Below are 16,572 nucleotides of genomic sequence, written 5' to 3'. Positions count from 1 at the left end.
GAATTAGTCAAAGACAGATCATTCATGCTCTTCTGAAAATCATACACTGGCAACCAAACCACTTTTATTTTCTCTTAGTTTTACCCACATGGTCATGGATGGATGCCATGCCCCAGGCTACCCTACAATTTACCTCTATCTGTTGAGATGCATGAAAACTATTATCATCAGAATTACATAAATCTAATTAAAACTTTCTGTACAGTGCAGACAAGACCACTGCCCAGCACAAAATTACTGAAAGTTTCCTCAGGCTGAAACGGCCTCCTTCCTTTCCAGCTTCCTAAATTAGAATTGCGGAGTTACTCACTTTAACAAAAATAAAATCTCTGAAGTTAGTCTTGAATAGTCTGAATATCATCAGGTCAAAGCCCTCACCTTCATGCCCTAACAACAGAGAACTTGCCCATTTTCCTTTGCTGAGTACAAACACCTCTATTCTGCCTTGCTGAAATCTGATTACAGAGCTGTAGTCAATACTCTTGATCTGTTGCCATGTCTCTTCTACCAGGCTCATTTAAAAAAAAAACCATTACAGTGTTTAGATATATTTATACATCAAGAATATGACAAACAGCACAAGAATAATCTCAATCTTTTCCACTTACTTTGATGTAAGTGTCATTTGAGCAGGTGGCCAGAAGGTACTGACCACTTTTGTTATTGAACTGGCAGCAATTGACCTGCTCAGAGTGTTCTTCGTATACACATTTACACTGGCCTGTTCTTGAATTCCAGACCTAGGCAGAATTGAAAGATGAAAAAGACTTTTAAATATATTTGAAATAATTATTTTTTAAAAATCTGAAAATAATGCTGAAATACAGAAAAAGTCCTAAAACATATCTAATAATACCTCGAAAATATTCTGAAAAGAAAGATTACATATTTAAAAAAAGAAGCAAGACATTATGAAGTGAAAGGGCATAATTCATATTAGAATCTGATAAATTCTGGAAGTCCAACAAGATTTTGCTACTACAATGAGGAATCAAAAATTCCAATTATTTCACAGGTAACAGAAAAGAAGCATTAAAAAAAAGAATTATGGACAGATTTATCTCACGTTATGAATAGGACTGGATTCACACATCATGTTCTAGTTAAAAAGAAACATCAGATAATACAAATAAAATAAATAGTTAATTCTGCATGCATGATGTTAAAGTATCTTTTATTTTACATTACAAGTGGGACTTTCCTGTTTGTCAAGTATTAAATTATCCACATAATATTTAAGGCAGTTTAAATTTAGTTTTAAGAATCTGTGCTGAGTTAGCTAAACAAAACTTCAAATTACAAGTTTAAAAAAAGAATCGTCTTGTCCTCATTCCCTTACCTTGACTTTTTTATCAGTTGAACAAGTTGCTACAAATTCATCATCTGCAGAAAAAGCGCAACAGAGTATTTCATCATCGTGGGCATTTATCTCCAGGAGTCTCTCTCCACTTTCTGCTTTAAACACCTAAACCAAGGAACAGTAAAACCTTATAACTTGCAGACAGTTTGGAAACACATAAGTTTCTTTTATCATCTCAAACAGCTCTCTTTACATAAGCTCTTAAAAAAATGGGTTGACTTTTGAAAGCATTCATCATTTCTGGGACAATAACATAATTATAAAGTTCTGCAAGGATGATAGAAATTGTAAGAGAGAGAATTAGTGAAAACTGATTTTTAAAAATACTATTTAAGCCAAGAGCCATGCCCTTTCACAGTATTTTTTAATAGTAACTGCAAAGCACTATCTTTTAACCAAATATAAGTTCTAAAAACCACAAATTCCAGTTTTACATGTATGGGATACCCATACATATAAAGTAAGAATTTCAACAGAATTTATGATTGGTGGAACAAAAACCCCAAAATAAGTAGGGAAATACTGACAGAATTACACACATTTCAGGCTCGTTAGAAATAGGCAATGAAAGGACAGCTGGGGAAAAGACACATTAATCAATTTCCTCAAATTCTGGGATTTAATTTTACAGTGTGGGGTCAGCAGGGGGTGGAAATCAGGTGTCTCTTTCAATCTTAGGTTACATATTCTTAATTACTAAAAAGAACCACAAGGTGTTCTTTACAGCACTTCTCAGATTATTTTTTAATCGGATAGGAATACTAATGACAAATTGCTATTTGTTCAAATAAGAACATAACTACTGAAATAACAGGAAATCTACCTTCACAGTAAGTTCTGCAGAGTATCTGTTCTTAATCCAGCAATCATTTTTTTAAGTAGCCTTGAAAACTGAAAAGCTTAAGCCGCAATTAGAAAAAACATTAATAAGCTCAAAGGTAAAATAAGGATTATGGCTAATTTTCCTATTATTTCTTCAATGAAAGTTTAGTTTATATGCAATTGCAGATTTTTTGGGGGTGTAAAATGAAGAAAAAAATAAGCAATCTGCAGTGTCAATAATGAGGCCATTACGTACAGAAGCCCAGCACAGCAACTGCAGCACAGCATGAGTACATCCCACCAGACATCTCCTAAGTGGATGCCATGATCATAATTCTGTACAGGCCAGCAAATAAAATAAGCAAATACAAAACCCAGTAACAACACAGTAAGTAGCCAAATGAACAGCAGCTTAGTACTCAACTTCTCAAGCATCCAAAACAATACCAAAGGTTTGCAGCAAAGTTGTTCTTTTCCCTTACCTTTGGCTGTCTGGAATATGGGTACTTTACCAGGTTACTGGCTGGCTGATTGCTAGTTTTCTTGAGAGCTGGCTGACTCCCCTCCAGGCAGACTGCTGGCAAATTTATATTAGTCACGTTCCTCTCTGTCTCTGCTTTCTAAGCACTTTGGGCCTGTTTCCAGTTTAATACTGTTCTTAGCTTCAGGTGTTTTCTCCACAGATATATTTCTTTTGCATTAAGGGGCTTCACTAATTAAACACCAAAGAAGCATAATGTCCACTACCACCCCATATAAATAGCAAAGCTGAACCTAAAACATCTTACTGCTTCTCAGTACTGTAGAAGGTCTACTGTGGCTGGAAATAACATTTTTTGCAAGCAAATATTAAATAAGATAGGGTGCATTGCTGGGCTGTGACCTTTTCCATATCATCTCATGTTCACACATTAGAGCAGTGAAGGTACAAACCCTAAAATCACACCATTCAGCTCTTGAAGATAATGCATACTATTCTGAACATGCAACTTGATGTTTATGCAATAATACATCCTTTTCAATCATTTGTCTCCAATTATGATCTAGATCCAAGTATTTTCACATGGCAACAGAAGAACAGTGGCAAGGCTGTTTAACAAATATTTCTGAAATGGTACACAGCATCTATTTGACTCATGCATGGGTGTCTTACCTGAAGTGTTTTATCAGCTCCACATGATGCTATTCTTTGTCTATCCTTAGAAAAGCAAGCATGGTAAACTGCATCTCGGTGTGGACGAACAACCAGACGGTAGAGATTTTTCAAGGATTTTTTATTTCTACAGAGTAAGATAATTATTTAGGTGAGTGCCTTTGTATTATTCAAAATAATCTCTAAGAAGATTAACACTCTTTCACACATCTTGAGCAGCAAACTTTATAAACTAAACAACCAACCCACTATACCTTACCTCTCTGTTGAACTAATAAAGAAAGTACAAATTCCAACATTCACTCAGAGGTTTATACTGTGCTCCAACAGTTACAGCTTAGAGACCAAGAGATAACGTTTTTATTATCTGAAATATGCTATTTCTAAATATCGACTTTTTTCCTGAGAATTCTTGTTCTCCTGCAATTGATGCAACAATTCCTTTTCAAGCATACTAAAAAACATTTGTAAATTTGCTTAGATCTTCACAAATTTCTTTAACTTTCATGACAATGGCTCAATTCTTATCACTAGATAGCTAAATAAGATCTGTGACTATCACCACTTTTCAATCAGAGATTAGTTACAGGATCTAACACAGGTAACTCTTGCCTCACTTCAACAAAAACTTAAGAGTTAATAGCAATCACAATCATCCTGTCTAGCCAGATCTTAGCACAGAAAGCTGGCACTGTAATGAGATGACTTGGTAATGAATGACCAAAACATCTCTCTCCTGAACTAACTGGATATTGACTCTTCTGAACCATGCAATTTCCAAGTAGTTTGGCTGCATAAAATAACCAAATATTCAAAGAGGAGACTAATCTGCTCTTAATATAATTGTTTGACGTAGAGTCACTCTGTTTTATAAGCACCGAGTACTACAAACATCAGAAGAGAAATATCAAACAATTTGAGTTATGTGGTCAACTGACTATTGGACAAGGCTGGGAAAATGTGTAGATCTGCATACTTTTTCCTTAAATGAGTTCCAAAAGTAGAGTAACAGCATTGTTCAAATAGGAGAAATGTCAAGATTATGTAGAGATTACAATTTCCCATCTCACTACTTTATAAAACTTTGCAAGTTAGCACAAATGCTCTCCTTTTTAAAGTCACAGTTTACTTTAAAACCTAAAAACATCCAATACTTGCACTACAATTCTGACTTTAAAATAAAACCATTTAAAGAAGATTCAAAGTATCATATTTTCATCTTTGCATTGTCATTTAAAAGGAACAAGAATTGAATACAGAAGTAAATATATTTCTTTTATGTTTCAATTTATTTTTATGTAATTATTACTAAGTTGTCACTTTACATATACACAGTTCCCCTCCTCCCACAAGCTATTGAAAATCATTACACCTTCTTACCCCACAAAACCCCCAGCAGTTCTTACAAAGATCCTTTTATTACCATACATGGTATTTAGCTGTACATTAAATGATTTCCTTGGTCAAAGGATTAGCATATCAGCAGACAGACTGCAGCTACTTACATCCACTCCAAATAAAATGTTCCTGTTTGCCTTTGAGCATGTAGCTTGGCCTGTTGATACACCTCTGATGTCTCTGGCTGGCAAAGGCCCAGCTGAATGATGTCAGGAAACGGCTGCCGTCCAAGAAGGTGCCCATTTAAAGACAGAAATTCCTGGAAATTCTCACGCACTGTGCTATCCTAAATACAGAGCACAGACATTTGACAACATAGATTTATCTTAGGATTTATTTCCTTGCTTTTTAAAATTTCTGTACAGATAATATTCTTACAGAAGCCCTTAGTTCCGTTTTTCTCTTAAGTTATATTAGCAAATACATACAATAGATGGAAATATTTCATTATCCTATTCAGAAGGCATAATATCTTTATTTTTCAAACAAAGAATACTAGCAATAGCGATTTATTCAACAAGCAGTGTGAAATATCACAAAGACTATTCCAAGTGGTCAGCATAATTCTACACCTCCTCAAAAACAGAGCACCCTATGTACCCATCACTAGGTATTGATCATTATAGTTGAGTTCCATGGCCAACTACTTACACACTGAAGTTAAAACAAACTGAAAACTGAGTTTCCTTCATTTTTATCTTCTCCAAGTTAAAGCTCAATTTAATATTGGTTTCATGCTTTGGTTTTTTTAAGCTTTCTATATACCTGCCATATACATACATCCAACAAAATGATTAATTGATGAACAAAATGAACCAACTGATCATTTACCTTTTAGTATCATACCTTTTGATCCAGGATTGAACTGTATTCTACATATTCATGAATCAGATGAGCAGGCCCTACCAACTCTGTTTTAGCTTTAATCCAATCTAAAGAAAACATAAGATCACGGAGCTCCTAAAAGAAATACAAATTTAAGTTCAGAGTGTAAGTTTCACAACAGAATCTGCTTAGGGGGCAAGAGAAAAACACAGGAAATACACTAGGTATTGAATACATTTTGGTTTCCTGCATCTTAATTGTTCAGTTATAAAAGTTCAGTGTATAGAAGACTAAGTTTGTTATTTTAAACTGCTCTTTGATACAGCTGGTCAGACAGGAGGAGGTACAGAGCAATTCTTGACTTCTGCAGCATACAAGATCTGTCTTTTTAACTTTTTTTTTAAAAAGCTTCTTCTAGTCCAGTCTGGGAAAGATCACTGTTAATAATGATTGTTGATCTCCCTAAGAGATGTGAAACTCGTAAAACCATTGATGAATGATCAAGGGATTCCTGCCATAACATCCTTTCATTCCTTCAGTGCTCTGGATTGTACCATATCAGGCCCTATGGACTTGTGAACATTCAACCAATCCAGCCAGTCCCTTACAATTTCACATTTGTCGCCACAAATGAAAAGTCCCTGTTCCCAAACTCATGGTCCTCCAAATGAGGGGACTGGGAAAAGGCCTGGAGGGAAAAGCAAAGGTAACAATGGGTGAAAAGGGGAAGAAAAGGACACCTGTCAGAACCCACCTGCTGCATTTTGGCACCTGCCATGTGATACGCTAGAAAGTTATACCAGTACATGCAATCTTCTTGAGACAGAACAGGTGTATTAAGCTTGTAGTATTTCTTGTACTGATTTACTATGTTTTTATGTAGCTCCTGCAAAGTGAAGAAAAACATACTTTTGGCATTGAGGAATTATAAGTATTATTATTATTACATTGTAAACAGTATTCAGGTATAATATTATTTCTCAATTGTAATACATTAACAAAAGAAATAAAAAAGCTTACCCTCTAAAATTGTACACCTAACCTAATTTACTGCTAAAGACCTCTCCAGAAACATTCTCTGTATATTAAAAGACAGAAAAGCAAGCTATTAACCCTCCTTCTCAGACTGAGATTAGCTACCAAATCTCTCTTCATCTTAAATGTGGGTAGCTAACAAAAAAATAAGGATCCTTATATATGTAGATCTAAAGCAGGACAAAAACCGTGCCTTTTCTTCATATCTGTTCTTTCTGCCTTGTCCTTCAGAACTGAAAGAGCCCAACTTACAGGCCATCTTCATGAAAGTATTGCCTTAAACTGAAAAAAAGGGAGCAATAAGCATTTCTCTGGATTAAAGAAGTTTCCTATTCTGGTAGGCCCTTCATGTCTTTGGAATCAACAGTGGAAGATTACATCTGCTGCTGAAAACATCTGACAGAGAAATAATGGTTCTCTCGGTTTAGTCTCTTAGCTGCAGATGGAACCATCAAGAAACCCCTCCACAGTTTCAAGTTGAAAATATATATTTTTAATTAGTGAGCCTTAAGTTAAATTTAATTTGGACCTATGCTATGAAGCTACTCAGGGTACCATTTAACAAAGAAACATTTTCTGAAAAATGCCCAGCTTTGGAGAGCAAAGTTGAATGTAAGTATCACTTGATATGATACCTGAAGCTGGTTGCGATTCTTCTCTGTGAGAAAGTCAAGCTGAAGATCATGTAAATAATAATGGAATGACTTCCCATTACGATCACAGAACAACAGTGATTTGTTAACAAATTCCTGTAGTATATCTTCAACTTCTTCAGTTTCCATATCCCAAAGAATACAGAGAACCTAAAAAACATTTACCCATTAACAGAGAAGAGAATCAGAACCAAGTCATAATATGACTTTTATGAATATTATAAAAGGCTACCAAATTAACTGTCAACAAAATGCATTCTAACAAATATAGACACAAAGGGTTATCAATTCAGTAAGTTACCAATTCCTTCATACCAAACCACAGATATTAGACAGATATTAGAAGTTAACCTATCTTTTGTCTATTTGTGCTGATTTATGGTGACCATAAAAGGAGACAAATTCCACGTAACAATTTTTAAGCTTTCAGTGAGCTCAGTTACAATCTAATTAAAAAACAAAATACAGATTGCAGATTAAACTTAGAGTATGAATATGTTTATTCAGTTATGATTATTTTATTTTCACTACTAACAATGGAAGTCATGAGTCATGATGCAATAATGGAACAAATCTACCCAATCTAACAATTAAGTTACGCACCGTAGAAGTTATACATGACAATTACAAGTTTTGAGAATTCTTTAAGGTGGTTGCTTGTATCTCACCAAAATCACAAGATTTCTGCACTGCTTTTATTACCTTAGTAGGTACTTTAACATCTTTTGGGAGGATAGAGAGATCTTTATAGTAGTCTTTGTAATTGTCATCCAGTTGCTCAACACTTATGGACATTGCTTCATCAAGGGCTTCATAATCATATGAGGAAGATTTTCTTATTCTTTTAAACTGCTTATTCTGTAGCTGCCTGAGATAGTATTCCCAGCGGCTAGGGAAGTCTCGTAGTAATGCACCTATCAAGGATATCACAAGAGGAGAACCTAGAGGAAAAGATTAAATGAAATTGAGAGGGCATCAAGGAACACAATCCAACAGTTGATGGTCACATGACTGAAACAGGTAATAGTCCCAATAAACTGATTAAATTCTTGAGGTGTGGAGCAGAGACAAATAAAAGACACATTCCATGTAGACATTTGCAAACTCACCAAATTTAAGTGTAACTGTGGTGCAGAGAGAAAATAGACTGAAGAAAATTACCCAAAAATCAACATACTTCTGCTAAGCTTAAAAAAACCCCAAAATATTTAACAAGCATTTGTATTCTACTTAACATATACAGTATTAAAGGATGTTCCCTTCTCTATTTTTAAGTCAAAGTGTAGAAGGGAAAAAAAAGACATTCAGTGGTAAATTGTATGACAAAGAGAAACTAGAATACCTTTGCATTCTCTTACAAGAGAGTTAGCTTGTTCTGGAAGTTCTGATATTTTCATATTCACAAATAGGGATAAAATTTCCAGTCCTTTCTCATGTGCTAGTCCACTTTCCACATGAACCTCATATTTCTTGCCTAGAAACAGAAACATGGAAAAAAATTCACTGAATGCATAAAGCCATACAGAAATTCAAAGTATTTTCCAAATAAAACTGGAGCAAGGGTTCATGATTTTTTGCATAGTATTTTACAGGACTAAGAAAAGTATAAATTCTACTTATCAGAATCTGCTTGCATTAGAGGTATATATGTAGAAAAAAAAAAACTATAAGCTAATAATTACAAATTAATTACAGGCAGTCACTGGTGAATAGTGTAGAGATAATCAGTCTAACAGCATCAGTGTCATAGAGGTTAATTTATTCTGCTGAGAATTACTGTACTCATCAATGTAAACATGTAACTTTCAGGATAACATACAACACTTATTTCACAAAGAGCATAAAGTCTTAGAAAGCAGAATTCTAAAACCCTGCCACTTATGCACAGATTGATAGACAGATTCTATCAGATTCTTTTGAAAGCTCACATGAACAATCTGCAGACACAGACACATAAAATCTGTGGTGCAGGAGAGGAAACTGCTCCTTACCAGCCACAGCATCTGTTACACTCCTGTCCCTGCTCGTGATGAGTACCTGACATTGATTATCAAATGCTTTTAACACCCAGGAATCCCAAATGTCATCCAGGACCAAAAGAGACCTAGTGCGAGAAGAAATACTTCAGATCAACTATTAATGCTAAAATACAGTATTGCATTTTAATGAAGAAAAACATTTTCAGAATTTACAAAGTATCACTGCATAGTTTTTTTATATTAGTATGTAGAATATCTTAATAGTACATCCAGAGAAGGGTAAAAAAGCTGGTAAAGGGTCTAGAAAATGTCCTAAGAGGCACTGAGGGAGCTGGGGTTGCTCAGCCTGGAGAAAAGAAGACTCAGGGGGGACCATATCAATCTTTATGACCTGAAAGGAGGTTGTTGCCAGGTGGGAGTTGATCTCTTTGCTGTGTCTCAAATGGAAGGATGAGAGGAAGTGGCCTAAAATTGCACCAGGGCAACTCAAATTAGATATTAGAAAAATAATTTTCCCTGAAAGTGTGGTTAAGCACGGGATTAAGTTGCCATGGGAGGTGGTGGAGTCATTGTCTCTGGAAGCATTCAAGAAGTATCTGGAGGTGGCACTCAGGGGATATGGTTGAGGGGTGATTATGGTGGTGTGGGGTTGATGGTTGGACTTGATCTTGAAGGTCTCTTACAACCTTGATGATTCTGTGATTAAACACTGTGCAAGAAGCTGAATGCAGTTATCTCAAAAAGATATTTATCATTTATTATTTCATAGCTACAACTGAAGTGTATACAATGTTTTGAGAAACATTTCCATTAGTAGACGCCAGGAAAAACAGAAATATTTACTGGTTTTAAGTCCCTACATCTCATAAATGAAGAAAGGAGTTGTATAAAACTAGATAACTCTGACACAGGCTAGTGATAAGCTTTGTGGGAAAGCATTTAAGTTTCCTTTTGACTCAAGAGTTTTCAATTTTGTTCTTGTATCTTTGGAAAGCTATATGAGACTAATCCTCTTGTAAAGCAATTGTCTTGAATGGCAAGGGTCTTCTTGCCTAAATGGCATTTCATAATGACTACATATTCCAGTGCTATGGCCAGCCACATTTGTAGGTTCCTACATGGAATCTCACCAGAATATTGTACAGTAGACTTCCCTACACCTGCCTGTATATGACAGAGAAGTTACCAAAAACTTTTGAAAGGATTGGGTCTAAGGGAGCAAGGAGTCAAAAAGATGAGCTGGCAAGCAAATCTATGAAAAGAAATAACAGTTATTTGCATTCAGTGAGCTTTAGTTATTGACATGTAATCCTACAAATTGTTTACATTTACTGCACTTTTTATTAAGGGATGGAATTATCCACTCCACTAGTTACTGCTTAAGTTGTCCAATTCTCACTGAAGCATGACAAAACTTCTGCATTTCTGCTCAGCTAAGTGGCACTTACACCATCAAAGCCTATAAATAAGGATTTGATCCTCCTTAAAGAAGTGCCTACACATTCTCAAAGATACATTTAAGTCTTGGATACCCCTATCTCATTTTTATAGAAATCTTCTATTAATAACCTTTTGATACATCAGAGGGTTCACAAGAATACTATCATAGCCATAGAGGACTCATTTTGTGACACTGTCACGATTGAAAATGTGATGGGTGGCACGAAGCACAGGCTGATTTTATGTTTTTAATTAATCTGAGCACTAGAAAGTCCTCTCATTCATTAGGCACCAGTGATATTTTTCTCCAGTCACACTAACAAATCTTAAATTCTAATTAGGATTATTTAAAAAAAATCCCTTAAAATAAAGAAAAACCAAAAACAAACAAAAATGCACCCCAAAGCAACAAATAAAACCCTGTGATAACAATCATAGCAGATTAAATACAGTAATTTCTTATTTTAAAATATACCAGTTTCAATTTTTCATTTGACTAATAATTTAATCCTAAGAAACATACTGGCTTCAAAATCTGAATCCTTTGTCTGATACTTTATTCCCAAGAGATGTACTAGGTTGACTGTCTGAATCCAAATATAGCTAAAGTGACTTCTTGTTGCCAAAGAGAATTCCAGAGCAGAGTCAGCTGCTTCCCAAGCTGCAGTGAAGCTTTATTTCCCATATGCTTGCACTCTCTATGAACCTTACTCTCAGGCACATTCCCCTCTATTTCCTCCCTTGCCCACTTTTGTATTGAAGAGTTTTGATTTCTTTTGTTTATTAATAAACAAGAAATAACAATGGAAATGCATCAGTGGAGACAACCACTTCACATCCTTCAAGGGAAAGTGCACTTTCAGCTTTTAGATTTCTTTCAGGACCTGTCAGTATTTTCCACCTCTTTTCTTCACAATAAAGACTTTTCCCCTGTACAGAAATGCCAATATTCTGCTCTCTTATCTGCAGTATTATTCCCAAGATAACTCACTGACAAGCAGGCTTATTTAGTTTAAAGAAACTTTTTTTTAGAGAAAAATTAAATCCCCAGCAAATAACAAAAACTATTGCTCAAAGGTGAAAAAGTCTGTGCAACGACTAAGCAAGACACTGGTTTCTTGGCAATAAATGGTCACACCATGAAAACCTGCTTTCATTTTGGTACCTCCAGACCAAACACTTTTTAAAGACACCAGCTATTCTGGAAAGGAAGAATATTCTGCAGTGACACATGCACATCTTTTTTTCTGCTGTATGATCCTCACATATCAGTAAAGCAATCTACACACACAATGAGAAGAATGAAAGTTAGAGAAATCCTTATTTCCAATTGTTTGTTTCCATCTTCCACTATTCAATCCCATCTTTCATTATTTCACTATTTGCTTTTTCAAGCAAATATGACTCCTGCCCAGCTGGTTAATGTATTTTGTTGATAGAAGTCTTATTAGCATAAGTTAGGAAGTTGGTTAAAAAAAACAAAATATGCACCACAGGCACATGTAACCACAACACAGACACCTCAGATGATTAGATCAAAGTGACTCTGCAAAGTTCTATCAGCTAAAAGAACAGTATTTGATTTTACTGACATCACCTGGGGTATTTGCGTAACATCAGCAAACGAAGACGATCTTTAGCCTCCTCAATATTAAGTGGTCTTTGTGAAAGAGTGGAGTCATGTTCCAACCTACTACAGAGATTCTGAAGTTTTATGAGGAGCCCTGCTTTGTCCTGTTTCCCAACAGAGATCCAGTGAACTCCTCCTGGAAAGTAATCTATCAAGATAAGCAATATTAATCATGCTATACATTTTAAATAATTTTATATATTTAATAACAAGTCACAATAGTAAGTCAGCATTAATTAAAACACAAACTTGTAAAGTCTGTTGCAAGCCAACTTTCCAATTCTACTATTGACACCAAAGGATGGTTCTATAAGACCTCCTGTTTATTTTTAAGGGAACAGACTCTATAGGGCAAGTACCCACAGGAATTTCACACAATCACTGATGCTGTTGTCCCTCCTTTCTACCTTCCTGTCGTTCCACAGCCCTTTCTGCTAGTCTGACCTACCATTTACACTTCTAACTGTGTAGTACTGCAGGAGTTCAGAGTCTGGGATGTAAAAATAATCCTGAAACAGTGATGAATAGGAATATACCTAGAAGAGTCAGCTCTAGCAAAGGATGCTATAGTTTCTATCACTACATCACTTTTTTCTTTAATGCCAAGTCCCAGTTTCTCCTCCTAGTGTCCTATGCAAGGGAAAAAAAATAAAATAGAAAAAATGCCATTAAACAATTACATCTAGGATCTACTTTAAGCTAAGGCAATACTAATCACTCAAAAATGCCTGTCACTATTAAAATATATCTAGAAGTTAGAGCAAGATTTTTTTAAACTCACATAGCAAGGAGAGAAATGTGAAGACCTTACAAGCAATGCCCAAAAGGAATATAATTAGATTTATTATTTTGCACTAACAAATAACGATTTCAAGTTAATTAAGGATGCATCTACTCTCATAAACCAAAGCAAATTCTAAGCTGAAAAGCTATTAAAAGTCTTTTTCTACAAACTAATAGAATACTTAGTGGTCCTACACCACTAAATGGTTATGAAAGTTGCATGTTGCAAGCAAATATTTCAGAATCACCCAAGAAATTTAGAAACCCGAATCATTTTCAAGGTGTCATATGATATTGCACCATACATGTCCAATATGTGTATGCCTATAGTGATTTTTATAAAAATACAGATGTTTTTCTGAAAGTACCTTCCAAGAGCTGAGCATCCCTTAAAGCTTCTGCTGTTAAAACAGTCTTCCCACAGCCTGCCATTCCATAAACTGTGACCCAGCCTGGATCACTTCCCAAGCAGTACAGTTTCTTTTTAATAGCATCTACCAGTTTTGGTCGAGTGACAAACACAACTGGTCTCTGTGGTACGCCCCCTTCGCAGAGAATGGTCTTCACTAAAGTCAAGACAAGAAACATCAAAATAAAACATGAGTTCTAAATGTGATGCCTCTTCAAACCCAAACAAATAACTCTTCACCCAAAATAACTAGTGGGCTCCCTCCCCACCTCATGTCATAAAAATGACCTAAAAACTGCTGGACTCAAAATACCAAATACTGAAAAAATACTACTTTTTAGAAATAAATTACTTAGCATGTAACTAACCCCCTATCTAAAACAGCGTTCAAATTAATAACTGCAGGAGGAAAGCTTGTTACATTATTCCCTACAAGTGAAATGAGAATTAACATCTCCCATGGAAACCGTGGCAAACATAGGAGCTCAACATTACTATACCCAACAGTCAAGTCACTTTCTCAGCCAAAAGTCACCACAATGTACATGCAGCAGAAAAGAAAGGATGCTGTGTAAGGCCTTTCCTTGGCAGTTCACAGCACAGCACTGGAGTCCAAGCAAGACTTCCATTGATTTAAGCTGAGATAGCACGACTTGAAAGAGGTAAAGTATAACAGGAAAGGAAATGTGCACTTCATCTGCCCACTTTGTGGCCATATGGGATAACATAACTGAAAAACTTTGATTATCTAAGATAGCCTTGACTCCACGTGCCTATCAATGATCAACAAGATCAATGTAGGTTGAGAAATTTCAGATTACTCTTCAAGATAAATATGAGAATTTTGGAGGCTACAAGTTTTTCTTTTAATACATACAAACGAGAGTCTTCCTTTCACTTAAAACAAAAATGTTACAAATTAGAGAAAACCGTGAGAGCATCAGGTCTCCTGCCTTTTAAAATAAGCAGTATTCAGTATGAACACTTTCAAGATGACCTATAAAAGTTGTAACTGTTGCAACTCTCCTGCCATATTAAGGGAGTGAAACAGAGACATAGTTACCAAAAAACAAACAAATGCACCAACTGCCCCTTTTTCATTGGCACAGGTATTACTCATAGCCACTTTCTAAGGAATAAAAAAGACAGCTTGTGTTCACACTCAAGCACACAGGGATTGCTGTAGTTACACTGACCGTAGGAAGTCATTCCATCCATCGAACTCTTTCTGTTACCCGATGAGACAGCAGGGATGCCATCCTGAAGAAGCGCAGCAAGATCTCTGTAGCCTTCATGGAGCAGTGCATTATAAAAGGATCTATATGAATTATTATCTTTTGTAAGAATAATGTTTATTAGCATAGCTGCTCGCTCCTTCTGTGTATTCTAGTAAAAAATAAAAAATTACAAGAGGTATTATACAAAACTAAGAAACTTCAGAAATCATTTCATCTATGATTCTGTAAATTATAGACTATTTAGTTAAAGAAACAGCCTTTAACTTACCAAGCCCTTAACCTTTTTAAAAGCAACAAAAACTGTGTGCTAGGCATGCACTTAGAATTTGACAAATCCAGGAATTAGACAGATACTACTATTTTTAAAAAGGATGGTAAAATAAGTGAGTAGATGAGGAAGAGAAATAGCAGTAAGAGATAATTTTACCTGTTGCTTCACTCTCTCCTCCTCCTGTAATGTTAGTACTTCATCAGAAATCATATGATCCATAATATAAGAAGTCTTGATGTCATTTTCCAGTGCTTGACGATTCATAAGCAAATAGTTTCTACTCTTGACATCCATATTTCTTCAGTGTGAAAAAGAATGGGGAGGAGGGGAAGTCAAGTCAGACTGAGAACATAACTTGTAAGCATGAGGAAAAAAGTTTTTAAACAGCTTATACATTTTGGTGTTAAAATCAGAAAGAGCAGCAAAGCACCTGCTAATTCTGAAAACAAAAATTATTTTCCCCATTCCTACGAATTTATGTTTATGAACACTTTCAGAATTACAAAACCAAAGACTACAAGCTTCTCATATACTAGCAACTTGCTAAACGTCTCTATTAAAAGGTCTTCTCCCCACTCACTACATCCCTCAATTTTTTTTAAGTCCTTGGATCATGTGATTGAGACAACAGGAAGAGAAAGAGGACTGGTCTCACTGCATAACGCAGTGAGATAAACGCGTTGTTGTCTCCAAGTTCAAGACTCCATAAAAGGACTCTTGGATCTTGCCACCTGATGGAAGACGGAGCACCCACCACTGCCATTAACTGCGCTACGCCTTCCTTTATCAGCATTTGGACACACAGTTTTAAATTTGCATTCTTCCTCCATATCATAAAAAACAAATGTCTGAAGAAAACAGAAAGTGAAAACTATTGACTACAGGCTTCCCAGATCTGATCAGCGAGTTTGAGAGTCCCAGTCGATCAAAAAGCTCTCTCCGCTCACACTCCTGCCCGGAAAGCTCCATAAACAAGTCCAAACTCCTCCACACAGCAGCTGTGCAGGTGCCTGCAGAGCGTTCACCTTTTCCGGCACTCTCTCCTGCATAAGCTGGGTACATGTAGAACAGGTACCTTTGTATAAGCCCATGATGGAGCGCCTCTTCCGCCGTGCTGATGGAATTTCCTATTTTCACTGAAAATTACGTAGTTAGGAAAGTCTTCCACCCTACCTTTATCCCACCGCACCGCGGAGGAAAGGAGATGCTAAAGCTCCTCGGTCGAAAAATAGCTAATAATAATACTACTACCACAACAGAAGCAAATACAAAACAAAACGCTCCACAAACACTCAAAACAAAGGGTTAACAAAGGGTTAGCCGCAAACGAACAGCAACCGAGGCGCTCAGACCCCCTGCTCGCCACCGTGACCCCTACCCCGCCCCGGCGGAACCCCCCGCGGTTCGGTTCGGCCCGGCCCGGTCCGTTCCTGCGTGTCCGCCACGCCGCTCACCTTGCGGGCAGCGCGGAGCCCCGGCAGCCGCCGGCCCCGAGCCGCAGCCGAGCCCCGAGGCGCAGCCACTGCCCCGCAGCTCCCGGGAAGGCGGTGCCGGCAGCGCTTCCTCCTTCCGGGCC

At 36.5% G+C, this 16,572-nt stretch overlaps 1 protein-coding gene across 1 annotated transcript in view; it reads right to left on the bottom strand.

Moving 5' to 3' along the window:
• APAF1 (apoptotic peptidase activating factor 1) overlaps positions 1-16,543 on the bottom strand; it is a 28,835-nt gene extending 12,292 nt beyond the window's left edge. The window contains exons 1-15 of the mRNA XM_014889612.2: positions 16,451-16,543; positions 15,153-15,294; positions 14,684-14,873; positions 13,447-13,644; positions 12,263-12,443; positions 9,238-9,350; positions 8,589-8,720; positions 7,949-8,187; positions 7,229-7,396; positions 6,313-6,444; positions 5,580-5,693; positions 4,841-5,019; positions 3,336-3,462; positions 1,340-1,465; positions 609-740 (exon numbers count right to left, since the gene is read on the bottom strand). Coding sequence (XP_014745098.2) covers positions 609-740; positions 1,340-1,465; positions 3,336-3,462; positions 4,841-5,019; positions 5,580-5,693; positions 6,313-6,444; positions 7,229-7,396; positions 7,949-8,187; positions 8,589-8,720; positions 9,238-9,350; positions 12,263-12,443; positions 13,447-13,644; positions 14,684-14,873; positions 15,153-15,290 — 2,169 coding nt within the window. The 5' untranslated portion in view covers positions 15,291-15,294; positions 16,451-16,543. The remainder of the gene's footprint in view (positions 1-608; positions 741-1,339; positions 1,466-3,335; positions 3,463-4,840; positions 5,020-5,579; positions 5,694-6,312; positions 6,445-7,228; positions 7,397-7,948; positions 8,188-8,588; positions 8,721-9,237; positions 9,351-12,262; positions 12,444-13,446; positions 13,645-14,683; positions 14,874-15,152; positions 15,295-16,450) is intronic.
• Between the last annotated feature and the right edge of the window lie 29 nt (positions 16,544-16,572).

This window comes from Sturnus vulgaris, chromosome 5, assembly GCF_052056855.1.
Source record: "Sturnus vulgaris isolate bStuVul1 chromosome 5, bStuVul1.hap1, whole genome shotgun sequence".
Taxonomy (NCBI): domain Eukaryota; kingdom Metazoa; phylum Chordata; class Aves; order Passeriformes; family Sturnidae; genus Sturnus; species Sturnus vulgaris.
This window is presented reverse-complemented; position numbering and strand designations above follow the sequence as displayed.